At 39.5% G+C, this 13,168-nt stretch overlaps 2 protein-coding genes across 11 annotated transcripts in view; both read right to left on the bottom strand.

Moving 5' to 3' along the window:
• The window catches only part of slc23a2 (solute carrier family 23 member 2), a 48,645-nt gene extending 39,867 nt beyond the window's left edge, over window positions 1–8,778 (bottom strand). For 2 of the 7 annotated variants that reach the window (XM_055011681.1, XM_055011683.1), the window contains exon 1: window positions 8,467–8,778. The gene's annotated coding sequence lies outside the window, so the exon portion shown is untranslated. The remainder of the gene's footprint in view (window positions 1–8,466) is intronic. The other 5 variants (XM_055011682.1, XM_055011684.1, XM_055011685.1 and 2 more) reach the window with 3 other exon arrangements.
• A 2,973-nt stretch (window positions 8,779–11,751) lies between these two features.
• kcnip3a (Kv channel interacting protein 3a, calsenilin) overlaps window positions 11,752–13,168 on the bottom strand; it is a 78,448-nt gene continuing 77,031 nt past the window's right edge. For all 4 annotated transcript variants that reach the window (XM_023294514.3, XM_035941072.2, XM_023294516.3 and 1 more), the window contains one exon: window positions 11,752–12,805. In XM_023294514.3, the coding sequence (XP_023150282.1) occupies window positions 12,758–12,805 (48 nt within the window). In that variant the 3' untranslated portion in view covers window positions 11,752–12,757. The remainder of the gene's footprint in view (window positions 12,806–13,168) is intronic.

The raw sequence follows: 13,168 nt of genomic DNA, 5'->3' as shown, positions 1-13,168 counted from the left end.
GTACACAAGACTGGTTCTGGTAACTGAACAAAATATCACACTGGCAAAACTGCAATCAAAGAACATAAAAAGTAACTTCACTGGTTGCCAACTACAGATCCCACATGGAGAAAATACAAGTTTTGTGTCTTATAAACATGGAAGTATAAAAAGCCATGGGGGGAAAAAAAAACATGAACATAAAGACTAATTATGGAGACCTTTAAATTTGTTGAAAAGGGCCATAATAAAGGGCATTTAATTTTAAAGTAACTGATAAGTCAACTAACTGTCATAGATACAGATAAGGTTGGATTTTGGCCTCCAAAGATGAAACAATATAATTAAGGTTTGCAGGACCACAAAAATCTTTATTTTCATTACCAATTAATCTGGTTTTGTCTAAAAATACTCATTCACTTCTTATTTTGTTTAATCACAGTTCGTAATCTAAAGATATTTAATATAACTGAAAACTAAGCGGGCAATTAAATTAAAACTAATCAGTGATGCGTTTTAAGTTCTCCTCATAAAATGTCTGCAAAAATTAAAGGATTATCAAATTAGTTACAGATCAACACCTATTATATAATTACTAATAATTATACAGTATGATAATTTCTCAAAAACACACCCAACTGTGCCACGGAATCAGTACACAGACACGCACACTACAGAAGAAGCATGCTGGTATAACAAGCGAGAGGATACACAAAAACAAACAACGCCTGGAGAGATAAGGAGATGCTTGACTGAGGAGCGATATGCAGACTATCACTGAGGGAGTCGCCACATAGAGGGGCCCAGTGATAGAGACACAAGAGGATAAAAATCCACGGATGACTCCTAAAACAAGGCTTTCAACATACAATGTCACAGTGCTGTACATGTAAAACAATATTAGCCTACCCTGAAGGCAATCAGCAAGGAATGAATGAAAGTTGAACCAACTTTAACAAAACAGTACAATTTATAGTATTTTTCAAATGATCAAGTAAACATTATTTAATCATTTCAGTAAACAGATTAAACAGAAATGCTCAAATATCTTTGTGTTATGGCTGCAGGCTGCTATCTGGACTGAATTTCAACTGAATTTCTTTTGACACACTAACATAAAATACATGTCAAAAGCTGTTTTCAAAAATAACAATAGCTTCCAATATTATTAGGGTCCATGATCATTTTTCTTGGAGAAACTGACCTGGTAACATGAGTGCAGATGTGTTTTTCAGTACTCCTTTTATAAGGGTGTAGGCACAGGCAGACCTCACATGGGCTACTTCCAGTAGACTGAGAAACAGTAAGTCAATTAGTAATCCTCTTCAGTAAGCTGCTACCAATCCATTCATCATCTGTCATGCTGCTGATGAAATTTTTATGAAACTTACATATGATATGGGTCCGTATTTGGTTCCAGTATTTTCAGAATTACGCAGACTGGCCCCAGGAAATGTCACAAGATTTTTATAAGTGAGGCACAAAATCTGGGCCATGGCTAAATCAATTTTGTAATTTATTCAACTATGCTTATAATAGCACTTTGTTTGGAACTGGGGCGGCAACTATTGATTATCTTCACCATATTTCAACATTTGTCTATAAAACGTCAGAAAACAGTGAGAGGGAAACATGGACTCATTTGTTTTATCAGACCAGCACGTCACAGTAAAATACATTAATTTTACTGTCCAATGACAGAAAAGTTCACAAAAATACTTTAATCTGGACCAGAGAATAATTATATCACAACACATGGAAAAAACATTCGGTAAAGTTAAAAAATAATATTATTCTGAACTATTGCCTAGTTCCATTTGCTGGATTCCTCTGGGGGCCTGTTGCATAATGCAGATCAACAGATTAGAGGTCTTCACTGGTCCATTTGGTAGTGAGGATTCCAGGATCTGACCCAGGATCAGGGTTAATTGCATTTCGTGTGATTTTTTTCTTTTTAGACAATTACTGTAGGCACTTTGGTTCAGGTATCAGTTCACACTATTACAAAAACACACACAAGCACTGACACAATTTAAATCAGGTCTTTCTAAGTTCACTGTGTATCAGTAGGAACAAGATTTTTTTTAAAAACTCTTGAAATATATAGAAGTTTAAATAAACTGTTCAAATTAGAAAACAATATGACTTCACTGCACAAAGCCTGGCATCGGCACATAAGTATGTAATTCCTTTTTCTTAACTTAGCAGTACACCGATTGTATAAAACAGTAAATATAAATAGAAGTGAATGTTATTTTAGGGCATAAATATTTAGAGTCACAGGCCAGAAGGTTACAGTTTACCACACACACACAAATTTGCACAGTACAGTGGGAAGGCACAGCATGACCCAGCACTACAGTGTAATCTTAGTCACATGCTGCCTACAGCAAACAGAGCCAGAAATCCATTTCTGCGACCCAGTTCACCTCGGTGTGTCTGTTCCTGGCCCAGCCTGGCTCGACACCCGGTGATCTCCTGCTCTATATCCTCCAGTCAGAGTGACTCAGAAGAGTTGATTAATCAGAGTAAAGGATTAAGAGGAAACCATGCCAGGGAAAACTGCAGTTTTGTGTACAAGTTGAACTGATCTGTAGACTAACTGCATTAAAGCAGTACCTGTGGTAGTACCATTATATAGGGTAAGTTAAGGCTGGGTGACACGGCCCAAAAGATCATACAACAATCTATTTGGGTAGAATCGTGACAGGAATAGTTAAACTCTTTGGATCACATGATTACTAGTGCATAGTGTTTCCAGGGTACAAAGTCTGTCACTTCAAGTTAGGAATAAAAGGCCAACTTACATATCTCTGCATTCTGTTCACACTTTGATTTTATTCTGTAAGTCCTCACCAGAAGAGGCCTCTCCACCCCTTTGACGCCTCTTTCAGGATAGTACGCTCATGGCCATTCTTCATCTGCTATGCTGTTTCTTTGCTTATAACGTAAGTTACACCTCCATAATGTGTACTGCATCCAGTGAGCCCAGCCCAGTTCTGAAAGAACTAATTGTGCTTTTGTTTCATTCATGATGAATAGGAAAGTCTTAATAATTAACAGCAATTTCTGTATTGAAATGAGCTACAGGTAAGTACTTTATTTTGAAAGTTAAGTCTCCGCTAACAGGACTGTATGGTGCTGCAGTGGATGCATGTTCCATCAATGCCTGCACAGGTTTTCTCCAGGCAGTCCAGCTTCCTCCCATAATCCAAAGACATGCATGGCAGGGTAACTAGTGAATTTAAACTGGCCTTAAGTGTGAGCATGAGTAGCTGTCTGTAAGTCTGTCCCGTGACAGACTGTGGACCTGTCCAACATGTACCCAGCCTCTCAGGTAACGCCAGTGTTATTAGGCTGCAGCCCCCTGTGACCCTCAGCAGGATAAAGCAGTAGAACTTCTTAGCCCTTGCTTGTCCCATCTTTAGTTTGCCTACTTGCAGGGTGGTCAGGCTGCTGTTATGGTTGTCCTTATCCCACAGACAGACTCCTAATTCACTGTCTTTGGCTACAGCTAGTCATCCTTTTTCTGCTCTCTAGACGACCACTTCCAGTGTGGTGGAGAACTGGTTCATGCGCCCCTACTGAGGCTGCAGAGCAGAACAAAGATTGCACAGAAGTGCTCATCATGATGTACTCAACTACAGTCACCAGCTGCAGTCAAAGACAGTGACTTGGTGTCCATCTACAGGACGAGAGAGGCAGCTCAATGGCATCGAGGAAGGCCACAACAGTGACCAGTTTGCAGCCAGGAAAACATGAAATGGCTCATATGTAGCAACGTTGTACAAGTCCCTTGAAAAGCAGATTAAATGCCAAAAAAAATTAAGATCGTCCACAAGATAAGATTCCATTACCTATACAGGAAGCTGCAATTACATTGTACGCTTTGGCATGAATCATGGTCAATACATTAACTAATACAAAAAAGCCAGACTGTACTGCTAAAAAAAACCCAAAAAACTAACAAGATAGAAAATATTGACAGGTTGGAGAGTAGTCCCTCACTTAGGGAAGATGACAAGTTTCACGTCTTCTTCTGTTGCTCAAAAACAATAATCTCGCCATTCAATCTGCTTGTTTGAATTACGGAACAAAGATAACATCACAATTTTTATTTCTGCAGCTGACAGGGCTGGTTCTAAACCATTTTTTTCTCTCCTACTGTACATAGTGCTGAAAAATCTAGTGGCATCTTTGCTGTGAATTTCATCAGCTATATTTTTTTTGCAGGCATCATTTCCTTTCACATGATTTGCACAGTCTGAGAAAACAGACTTTAACCCTCAGTCCACCTGCTAGTCAACTTGGTCTTAGGATTTTTGAGTTGGGGCAATGAAAGGCAATGAAATAACAAAACACTGAGTCACCATAGCCTGTGGTGTTGCTTTTTGTGTCAAATTATCCATCATCATACTGGTCCCATAAAAAAAAAAAAAAAAACAAACATTCATCACAGGACTAAATGACTAAAGCCTGTCACCGCAAAGATCTGTGGTTACAAAGGCTTTTGATCTGCATGCCAGTGTCTCATCAGCCTCCTTGCAGACAGTAAGCAGTAGGGGAGGCTGGACAAACTTACATCCAGCTTCTGTATAATCAGTGCTGCCCCCACAGTGATGAGAGTTCTCCCAGCTGAAGGAAACATCCTCATTGGGGTGTCTTCAAGTTTTTTTCACTGCTATCCATTAAATGTGAAAGTTTGTACAAAGAAAAAGGGCTGATCGGCAGGTCTAATGAGATGCTGCTGACAAGTAAAATCTGAAAGCTCTACCTCACATCAGTTCATTGTTTGGAATACAGCTATATTTCCATGGAGTACTTTTTATTTAATATTATTTATATTTTTTTAGTTATGCTTTTGTGCGCTTTCTTTGACACTGTATGTACACTATCAGTCAAAGGTTTGGACACACCTTCTCATTTAATGGATTTTCAGTTTTCATGATTATTTACATTGTAGATTCTCACTGAGACATCAAAACTATGAATGAACACATATGGAATTATACAGTAAACAAAAAAATGTGAAATAAGTCAAAACATGTTTTATATTTTAGATTCTTCAAAACAGACACCCTTTGCTTTGATTACTGCTTTACACACTCTTGACATTCTCTCCATGAGCTTCATGAGGTAGAACCTGAAATGGTTTTCCAACAGTCTTGAAGGAGTTCCCAGAGATGCTGAGCACTTGTTGGTCCTTTTGCCTTCACTCTGCAGTCCATCTCATCCCAAACCATCTGGACTAGGTTTAGGTCAGGTGACTGTGGAGGCCAAGTCATCTGACGCAGCACTCCATCACTCTCCTTCTTGGTCAGATAGTCCTTCACAGCCTGGAGGTGTGTTTGGGGTCATTGTCCTGTTGAAAAATAAATGATGGTCCAACTAAACACAAACCAGATGGGATGGAAGGTTGCTGCAGGATGCTGTGGTAGCCATGCTGGTTCAGTGAGCCTTCAGTTTTGAATAAATCCCCAACAGTGTCACCAGCAAAGCACCCCCACACCATCACACCTCCTCCTCCATGTAGAGACCATCCATTCACCTTTTCTGTGTCGCACAAAGACACAGTGGAACCAAAAGATCTCACATTTGGACTCATCAGACCAAAGCACAGATTTTCACTGGTCTAATGTCCATTCCTTGTGCTTCTTGGCCCAAACAAATCTCTTCTTCTTTTCCTTAGTAGTGGTTTCTTAGCAGCTATTTGACCATGAAGGTCTGATCCTCTGAACAGTTGATGTAGAGATGTGTCTGCTACTAGAACTCTGTGTGGCATTTATCTGAGCTCTAATCTGAGCTGCTGTTAACTTGCAATTTCTGAGGCTGGTGACCCAGATGAACTTCTCAGCAGCAGAGGTGCTTCTTGGTCTTCCTTTCCTGGGGTGGTCTTCATGTGAGCCAGTTTCATCGCAGCGCTTGATGGTTTTTGCGACTGCATTTGGGGATACAGTCAAAGTTTTTGTAATTTTCTGAACTGACTGACCTCAGTTCTTAAAGTAATGATGGACTGTTGTTTCTCTTTACTTAGCTTATTAGTTCTTGCTATAATATAGATTCTAACAGTTTCCAAATAGGGCTGTCAACTGTGTACCAACCTGACTTCTGCACAACTGATGGTCCCAACCCCATTTAGAAGGCAAGAAATTCTACAAATTAATCTTGACAAGGCACACTTGTGAAGTGAAAACCATTTCAGGTGACTACCTCATGAAGCTCATAGAGAGCATGCCAAGGGTTTGCAAGGCTGTCATCAAAGCAAAGGGTGGCTACTTTGAGGAATCTAAAATATAAAACATTTCTAGAGTTATTTCACAACTATTTGTTTGCTACATAATTCCATATATCTTGTTTCATAGTTTTGATGTCTTCATATGTATCTACGATGTAGTAAAAATAAAGAAAAAACGTTGAATGAGAAGGTGTCCAAACTTTTGACTGGTAGTGTATGTGCACTGAGCGCTACTTAGATCTGATTCAAACTTCTTATATATGGAAATGCTGTTGTCCAGTGCTAGTTCAGGGGGAATCCCAATGAAATTTTGGATTTGTATAACTTTGTGAGGTTACTTGTAAGACCACATCTTAATATGTAATGATAGATGTTATGGATTGGCACTATTAAATTGAATCAAATCATACTCAATCAGTAAATTTTATTTTGATTGTTTTTGACTCAGCAAGAACACAACTGAAGGTAATTTAGAGCTTATACGATAAGCTAGCCAATTAGCTGTTGATAACAGTAACTACATATATGAACTGTGCATAATCACTATCATGATAAACTTGTTGCACAACATGAAGAAGAATTCACTGAAGCTGAGGCTGAACACTAAAAATAACCACTGGAGAAATCAGTATGTAAAGCATGAATTGGCCATTAACCTCATCCAACTGGTTGAGGCAGATAACCGCCTTCCCCATATCTGATTCTGCTATGGATTTCCTGCTGTTAAAATGAGAGTTTTTACTTCCCACCATCATCAAATTGCTTGCTCAAAGGATAATGTGGAGTTTCTCTTCATAATATAATACTGTAAGGTCTTCATCTTACTCTGTAAAGGGTTATGTCATGAATTGGCACTACATGAACAAATTAAATTTAACCAAAAAGGAGAAAACTGTACTGATTTAAAGGATGCTCTGCAAAAAATTTCAAACATATCATGGAAACATTAAATTTAAAAAAATAGTAATTACAAAACACACTTTAGCCTAAACAGAAACCTTTGCAGCATTAAATTTTAGTATTTATGGAATGTGGGTGTAAAAGAATGTGTGTGTATGTATGCATGTATGTCTCATTATACTGGTTGGTACAATAAAGTCCTGCTTAGCGCAAAGCAAAAGGAAAAACCAGACATTTACTGGACTAGAACAGTGGTTCCACCCAATTACGTCAGTTTAATGGACAGTGATGTGAAAATGATGGTCCGCACTACATTTATAGAACCTACTGTCAGACAGAAGAGGAAATTCAGAAAAGGCCAAATCTCAAGCAACATTTGAACCATAACAGTTAGTTGTATTATGTCCTTCCTTCATCATATTATCACAGTTTGATGACCCTGACGGTGAAGGCCACCTACTGAGAAGCATTTCTTCATGCTCGAAATGTTGATGTATCTTTCTAGCAGGTGCATTTGGGTCAAAAATACCTAGTCTGGGCAACCTGGGAATAGCGGAGTCATCTGGAAAGGTAACTACTCATTGATTAGACTGGAAGCTGAGGCAGTCAATCTGCTCTGTGGCACATGTTCAGCTATTTTGGATGTGACTCCAAAGGATGCTGCGTCCTTATTACCTCAATCAACACTTCATCACAACTACAGTCCTCTTGCCTTTTTAGTCCCTTTTCAGTAATGTGTGTTTACAGATGACAGATGTACACACACCCACACCTGCCAAGCCACGTTTCCAGGACACCACCACCATCATCATCATGAGCCAATGAATCTTATTGGCCAAACAATGTGTCCCAGTTAGAGCTGGTTCATATCAGCTCTACCTTATGGGCTCTCATTAATTTCAATGATACAAGGCATTGCTTTTTATTAATACATGCTCCCTGCTCTGTGTTTTGTGTGCAGGAGTCACAATAAACCCTGATTATCTTGAAACCTTGAGGCATCTGGCCTCCTTAAAAGAGATACAGATAAAGATGCGGCGTGAAATGTAATTTTTTTTGCCGTGCTAAAGAGGGGAAAGGTAACTACGTGGAGGAAATGAGGGACGAGCCTGATTAATAGGGCCTTGATTTTTCTCGGTCACACTCCAGCATCAGCAGACACACGGTCACGCCGGCCCACGAAGTCCTCAGGGACCTTTACATCTCTAACCGAGCCGGAGGAGGAGCCCCGGCTGTAGCGACGCTCACGGGGGGCATCCAGAGCCGGAGCCGCCTGCCAGCCCGGCTTCCTAACGGCCACACGTGTGCTAAAGTCCGTCTCACGGGATTAAAATGGCACGTTTTGTACTCACTTGCCTGATGAAATAGAAGACGGAGTCCACTTCCCTTCTCGGCTAACGTTACGACCGTTGGCTCGTCCCCGTGCTCTGTGTTGTTGAAGCGCGAGCCGAACAGAGGAGCGGTTGAAGGCAGAGGGTCGGTCACATAAACGGCGGACAGCGGTGAGGGACAGGCGAGACCGTCTTCAGGCCCGGTTTCCTCCGAGACGAGCTCCTTCTCTTCGACAAACGCGCTTTGACACAACTGCCGTACGCGCTGCCCATGGAGGGATTTCGTGTTTCATAAAGCCACGGGGGTTGACGTTCTCCAGCCGCGCATGCTCACTTCGCTCCTGACGTCAAGTGCCAGCCTCTCGGTCCCGCCCCCTGAGGCGCGGCTCAGCTAATCAGAGGCGGCCTGGCAGGTGACGCAGCCCAGCCTCCTTCTGTGTGAGGATATCAGGGTCTGAGGATCCGACTCTTTCTGTAATAATAACCTTTCTTGCATAAGCCGCCTGTTATTTGTCTGCTGTGTACAGTTACTTAGCCAGCACGCCGTTTACTGCCTCGCAAATTGATAAAATGGGGTCTTTCTGCACGACCTCCACTGTGCGTTCAGCCTCATGTGTCCCACCACACTGCCACCTAATGGATATTTATTTGCACTACCTTTATTGGCCTACATTCGCACGCCTGGGATCATGCAATTATTCTGTCATAACACAGTTGGAGCCAGGTGGCTACGCCAGCAGGCAGGGGTGGGAAGTACACTTGCTCAAACACTGTACTGAAGATAGTTTTTATGATTTTATGCTACTTCCTCACCACTGTAATTCAGACCTATTATACTTTTTACTCCAATGCTCTGAGAGCTATAGTCACTTTTCAACCTATACTAAAGAAATAAAAGCACAGCATGCATTTTTTAAAAAATTAAATACTACCTAAAGTTACAGTTGTGGCTGAATGCAGCCCTTTTCTACACAACACAATAGAAATGAGTTGTTTTTCTGTTTCTCTGAGTCAGCAAAAAAGATAATTGGCATGCTGTGTTCATATTTTGTTTGTTGTAAAACAGTACTTATGACATATGATTAACTCATTTTCATGCTTAAGCTAACTGAGGTGTTTTCCATTGTAAATCTCTTAGATGGTTTCCTATAAATTGCAGTTTGAGGTGTAAAGAAGTCAAAATAAAAACAATGATTAGATCAAAATAGAACACAGTCATGGAAAAAATGATCAGATCACCCTTGTTTTCTTCAATTTCTTGTTCATTTCAGTGCCTGGTACAGCTAAAGGTACATCTGTTTGGACAAATTTAATAACAGCAACAAAATAGCTCATAAGAGTTTAATTTAGGAGCTGATATCTAGACATTTTCTTGATAATAACCAAAATCACTTAAGTTCTTACATCAATAGCTATGGAATTGTGCTGTCAAAAACAGCTTTTAGGCATTCCATGTTTTCTTTTCTGTCTGTTCTAGTCACATGATCCACGCAGGAGTTAGTACTTGATTGCATAACCATTGTTTCTGATGACTATAGCCATGCGTCTTGGCATGCTCTCCACCAGCTTCTGATATTGTTCTGCTGTCACAGCAGCCCATTCCTGTTGCACAAACTCAAACAAATTTGCTTTATTTTGGGGCTTCATTCAACAGTTGCATGTATTGCTCATTTGAAAGATTTTGACTCCTTCTTTCATCATGCCTGCAAGTAGCAAAGCAGTTGCTGTGCTGTACTTCTTAGCATTTAAGATTTAAGAGAAAATATCGAAGATTACATTTACAGGATCTGATATATTCGTATTCTATATATGAAACTTAAATAACTGGGCTTCTAGCATAAATTCATTCTGTGGAGTCTCAGCTGGGGTATGATAGTATGTACAATATTTAAAGGGTTCAGATAAAATGGAAATTTAGGATGAACACAATGCTACCTGAAAATACATGGGTTCCACTTCATTATTAAAGCTGTACTGAATAATTTAAAAACCAGCTGACACCTGTGAAGTCCTGTTAACACCTTGACAAGCTCTTGGGGTGGCAGATGTTCAAGCGCTGGTCTGTCTGCTAAAGGAAACATCATTATTTTCTTTAAAAGTCCATCCCTCCCAGTTTGAAAACGAGCTATGAGGCCATTATTGCATCCCTGTATCTCCCAGCATCAGTTTGAAATGGTAATTAGTTTGCTGTGTTTTCACAAAGCTAAATGAATTGAGAAATAGTCATTACAAAAGCACAAAGTCAAGCTAATAATAAAACCTAAGTTTAGCTTTGGGACATTCTGCAGGAAATCTCAATTTATATTTCCTAAAGTTATTCAGACTGCCACAAACTGTCACACACATAACGTGCAGCCTTTTTCTTTCAAACACGTATGTAGGGTGCTGGTTCTAGAGGAAGCCCATCCTCTAGAACCAGCGGATCAAGCTGGCTGCTGATCACATGGACAAAGAAAAGGAATTCTGGTAGAAAGTTCTGTGGTCTGATGAAACAATAATTGAGCTACAATTACCAGAAACATGTTTGGAGGAGAAAGGTGAGGCTTTTAACCACAAGAACACCAAACTTACTGTCAAGCATGGTGGTGGCAGTATTATGCTCTGGGGTATTTTTCTGCTAGTGGAACTGGTGCTTTACACAAAGTAAATGGAATAATGAAGAATTACAATTAACTCCAGAATCTTCAGGAACATCTAAAATCTTTAACCAGAAGGTTGGATCATTGGATGTAGCTGATCCCAAACATTCATCAGAAGTGGAGAAGAAATCAGACTAGAACTGAAGTTTTCGACTGGCATTCTCAAAGTCCTGTGGATTGTGATGAAGAAAATCAACAGATCTAGTTTTTTTCTGTCATGAGGGGTGATCAAAGATATGACCAGAAGCTTGTAGGCTGCTACCAAGAGTACCTAGTGAAGGTGAAAATGGCCAAAAGACACATCAACATTACTGTATGTGTATTTTGTACTTCCAGAAGATTTACAATAAATCTACGAAAGAATCAAAATTCACGTGGTTTTAGTGACAAAGATGCAAGGCTTTCAATGATTTCATGAGTCAACAAGTGTATGGAAACTTTTGCTCACGACTCCATGTACTCCTCTTTACATGTTCACCCACAGCGCAAGCAAATTTTACAGCTTAACTTTGAAACAAACTATCCTCACTTCAGTTTTTGCATCAGTCATTTCCTACTGATAAATGTCATGTCATGTTTGTTCACCCACCAGTTATTGCTGCTTCATTATCTGAACACAGAAGGGAAATAAGGTGAACGGACGCATTAAAAAAAGGGAAGGCGCAGCTGTCGACAGCATCTTTAATTAACCGACATCACAAAGGTCCTACTGTACTGTACATAATACCGTGGCACTTAAGAGTCAGCATGCTCGCAGATACTGAAGAAACAAGACAAAGCCTTAATTCAGCATAAGGACACACTTTTAACAGTCTTTAGTTTCTTCACAGTACTGTACAGACTCCCTTTTCTTTTCTGACCAGCTAAACATAATCTTCCAAAATACAAAAAAAGAGAAATATTTGAATAATCCATTTAAATTCTGTGAAGATTACTAAACATGATATTAAACTAAAATTAACACAGAGATTTCTTAAACAAATATTCAAATCTGGTCCAACATCATCACCCAGTGCAACACAGATGAGACCGATACAATGCAGGAGATATAACTATTAACTATACATATATACATACACACTGGTTTCCATCAGTGGTGTATCAGGTGCAGGTATCTACAGTGCCTTTATTTCAGGCGCATATAATACATAGTCATAAAATTGTAGTGCAAGCTAATTCCACATCACATATTTGATGACAAACATGCTTTAGTTCATTTCTCTTTTTTTGTATTTGATCCAGTGCTCTAAAAACTCTTGAGGAGACAGCAGGTCGGTGTGTATATGAGTGTGTATTCGTGTTAAAGCTAGTATCCATGTGGGCTCAGGTCAGTGGATTATTGTAAGCTTCTTCATTCCTTGTTGATCCTTTTTGTCTGTTGATAAAAGCACAAGGAGCTCTTCTGTTGCGTCACCGAGGACATAAACATGTACCCAGGATGCTCTTCTTCTACAAGTAACAGTTATTTATAATAAATCCAGGAGCAGTTGCAGGATACACCTAAAGGAGTTTGTTGAGAAATAATTAAAAAAAACTATGTTTTTTACAGTAGCTACATTATGTTCCAGGATGTCCTACATGAGTGTGGGAGAAATAGGCGAGGTGCATGACTGTGCTGTTTCTGTATGTGAGTTGTGCTAATTAGGGAAAACAACTGGGGACATCCTGATTCATTATATCACATTTTCAAACAGTTGCATGGAGTTCATGATGTTCTCGTCCTGGAAAAAACAGAAAAACATCCGTTAGCAGAAGTGTGAAGTAAAGAGAAGTTCAATTTGACTTGTGCAACATTGTAGAAGTAACACCAAGTATGCTGTGGTTTTCAGCTAAATTCAGACAAAAGGGATTTAAAAAATCACTCATTCTGAACAAAAATCTTCTAGCTTGTCTTGTTATTTGTCTACTGGTGCATAGTGGTCCAAAGAAACTAATTCCTTGAGTCTTTAAATTGCCTGGAACAGCAGAACAGTGATATTAATTATGATTCCAAAATGATTTAGGATAAAGAAAAAGTTCCCCTTTAAAATCTCAAATTTGCATGAAATAAGATATGACTAATACAGAATCTCTCACACATGAAA

This window comes from Amphiprion ocellaris, chromosome 6 (genome assembly GCF_022539595.1).
Source record: "Amphiprion ocellaris isolate individual 3 ecotype Okinawa chromosome 6, ASM2253959v1, whole genome shotgun sequence".
NCBI classification, from domain to species: Eukaryota; Metazoa; Chordata; class Actinopteri; family Pomacentridae; genus Amphiprion; species Amphiprion ocellaris.
The sequence above is the reverse complement of the archived record's forward strand: the minus strand, read 5'-3'. Positions and strand labels throughout refer to the sequence as shown.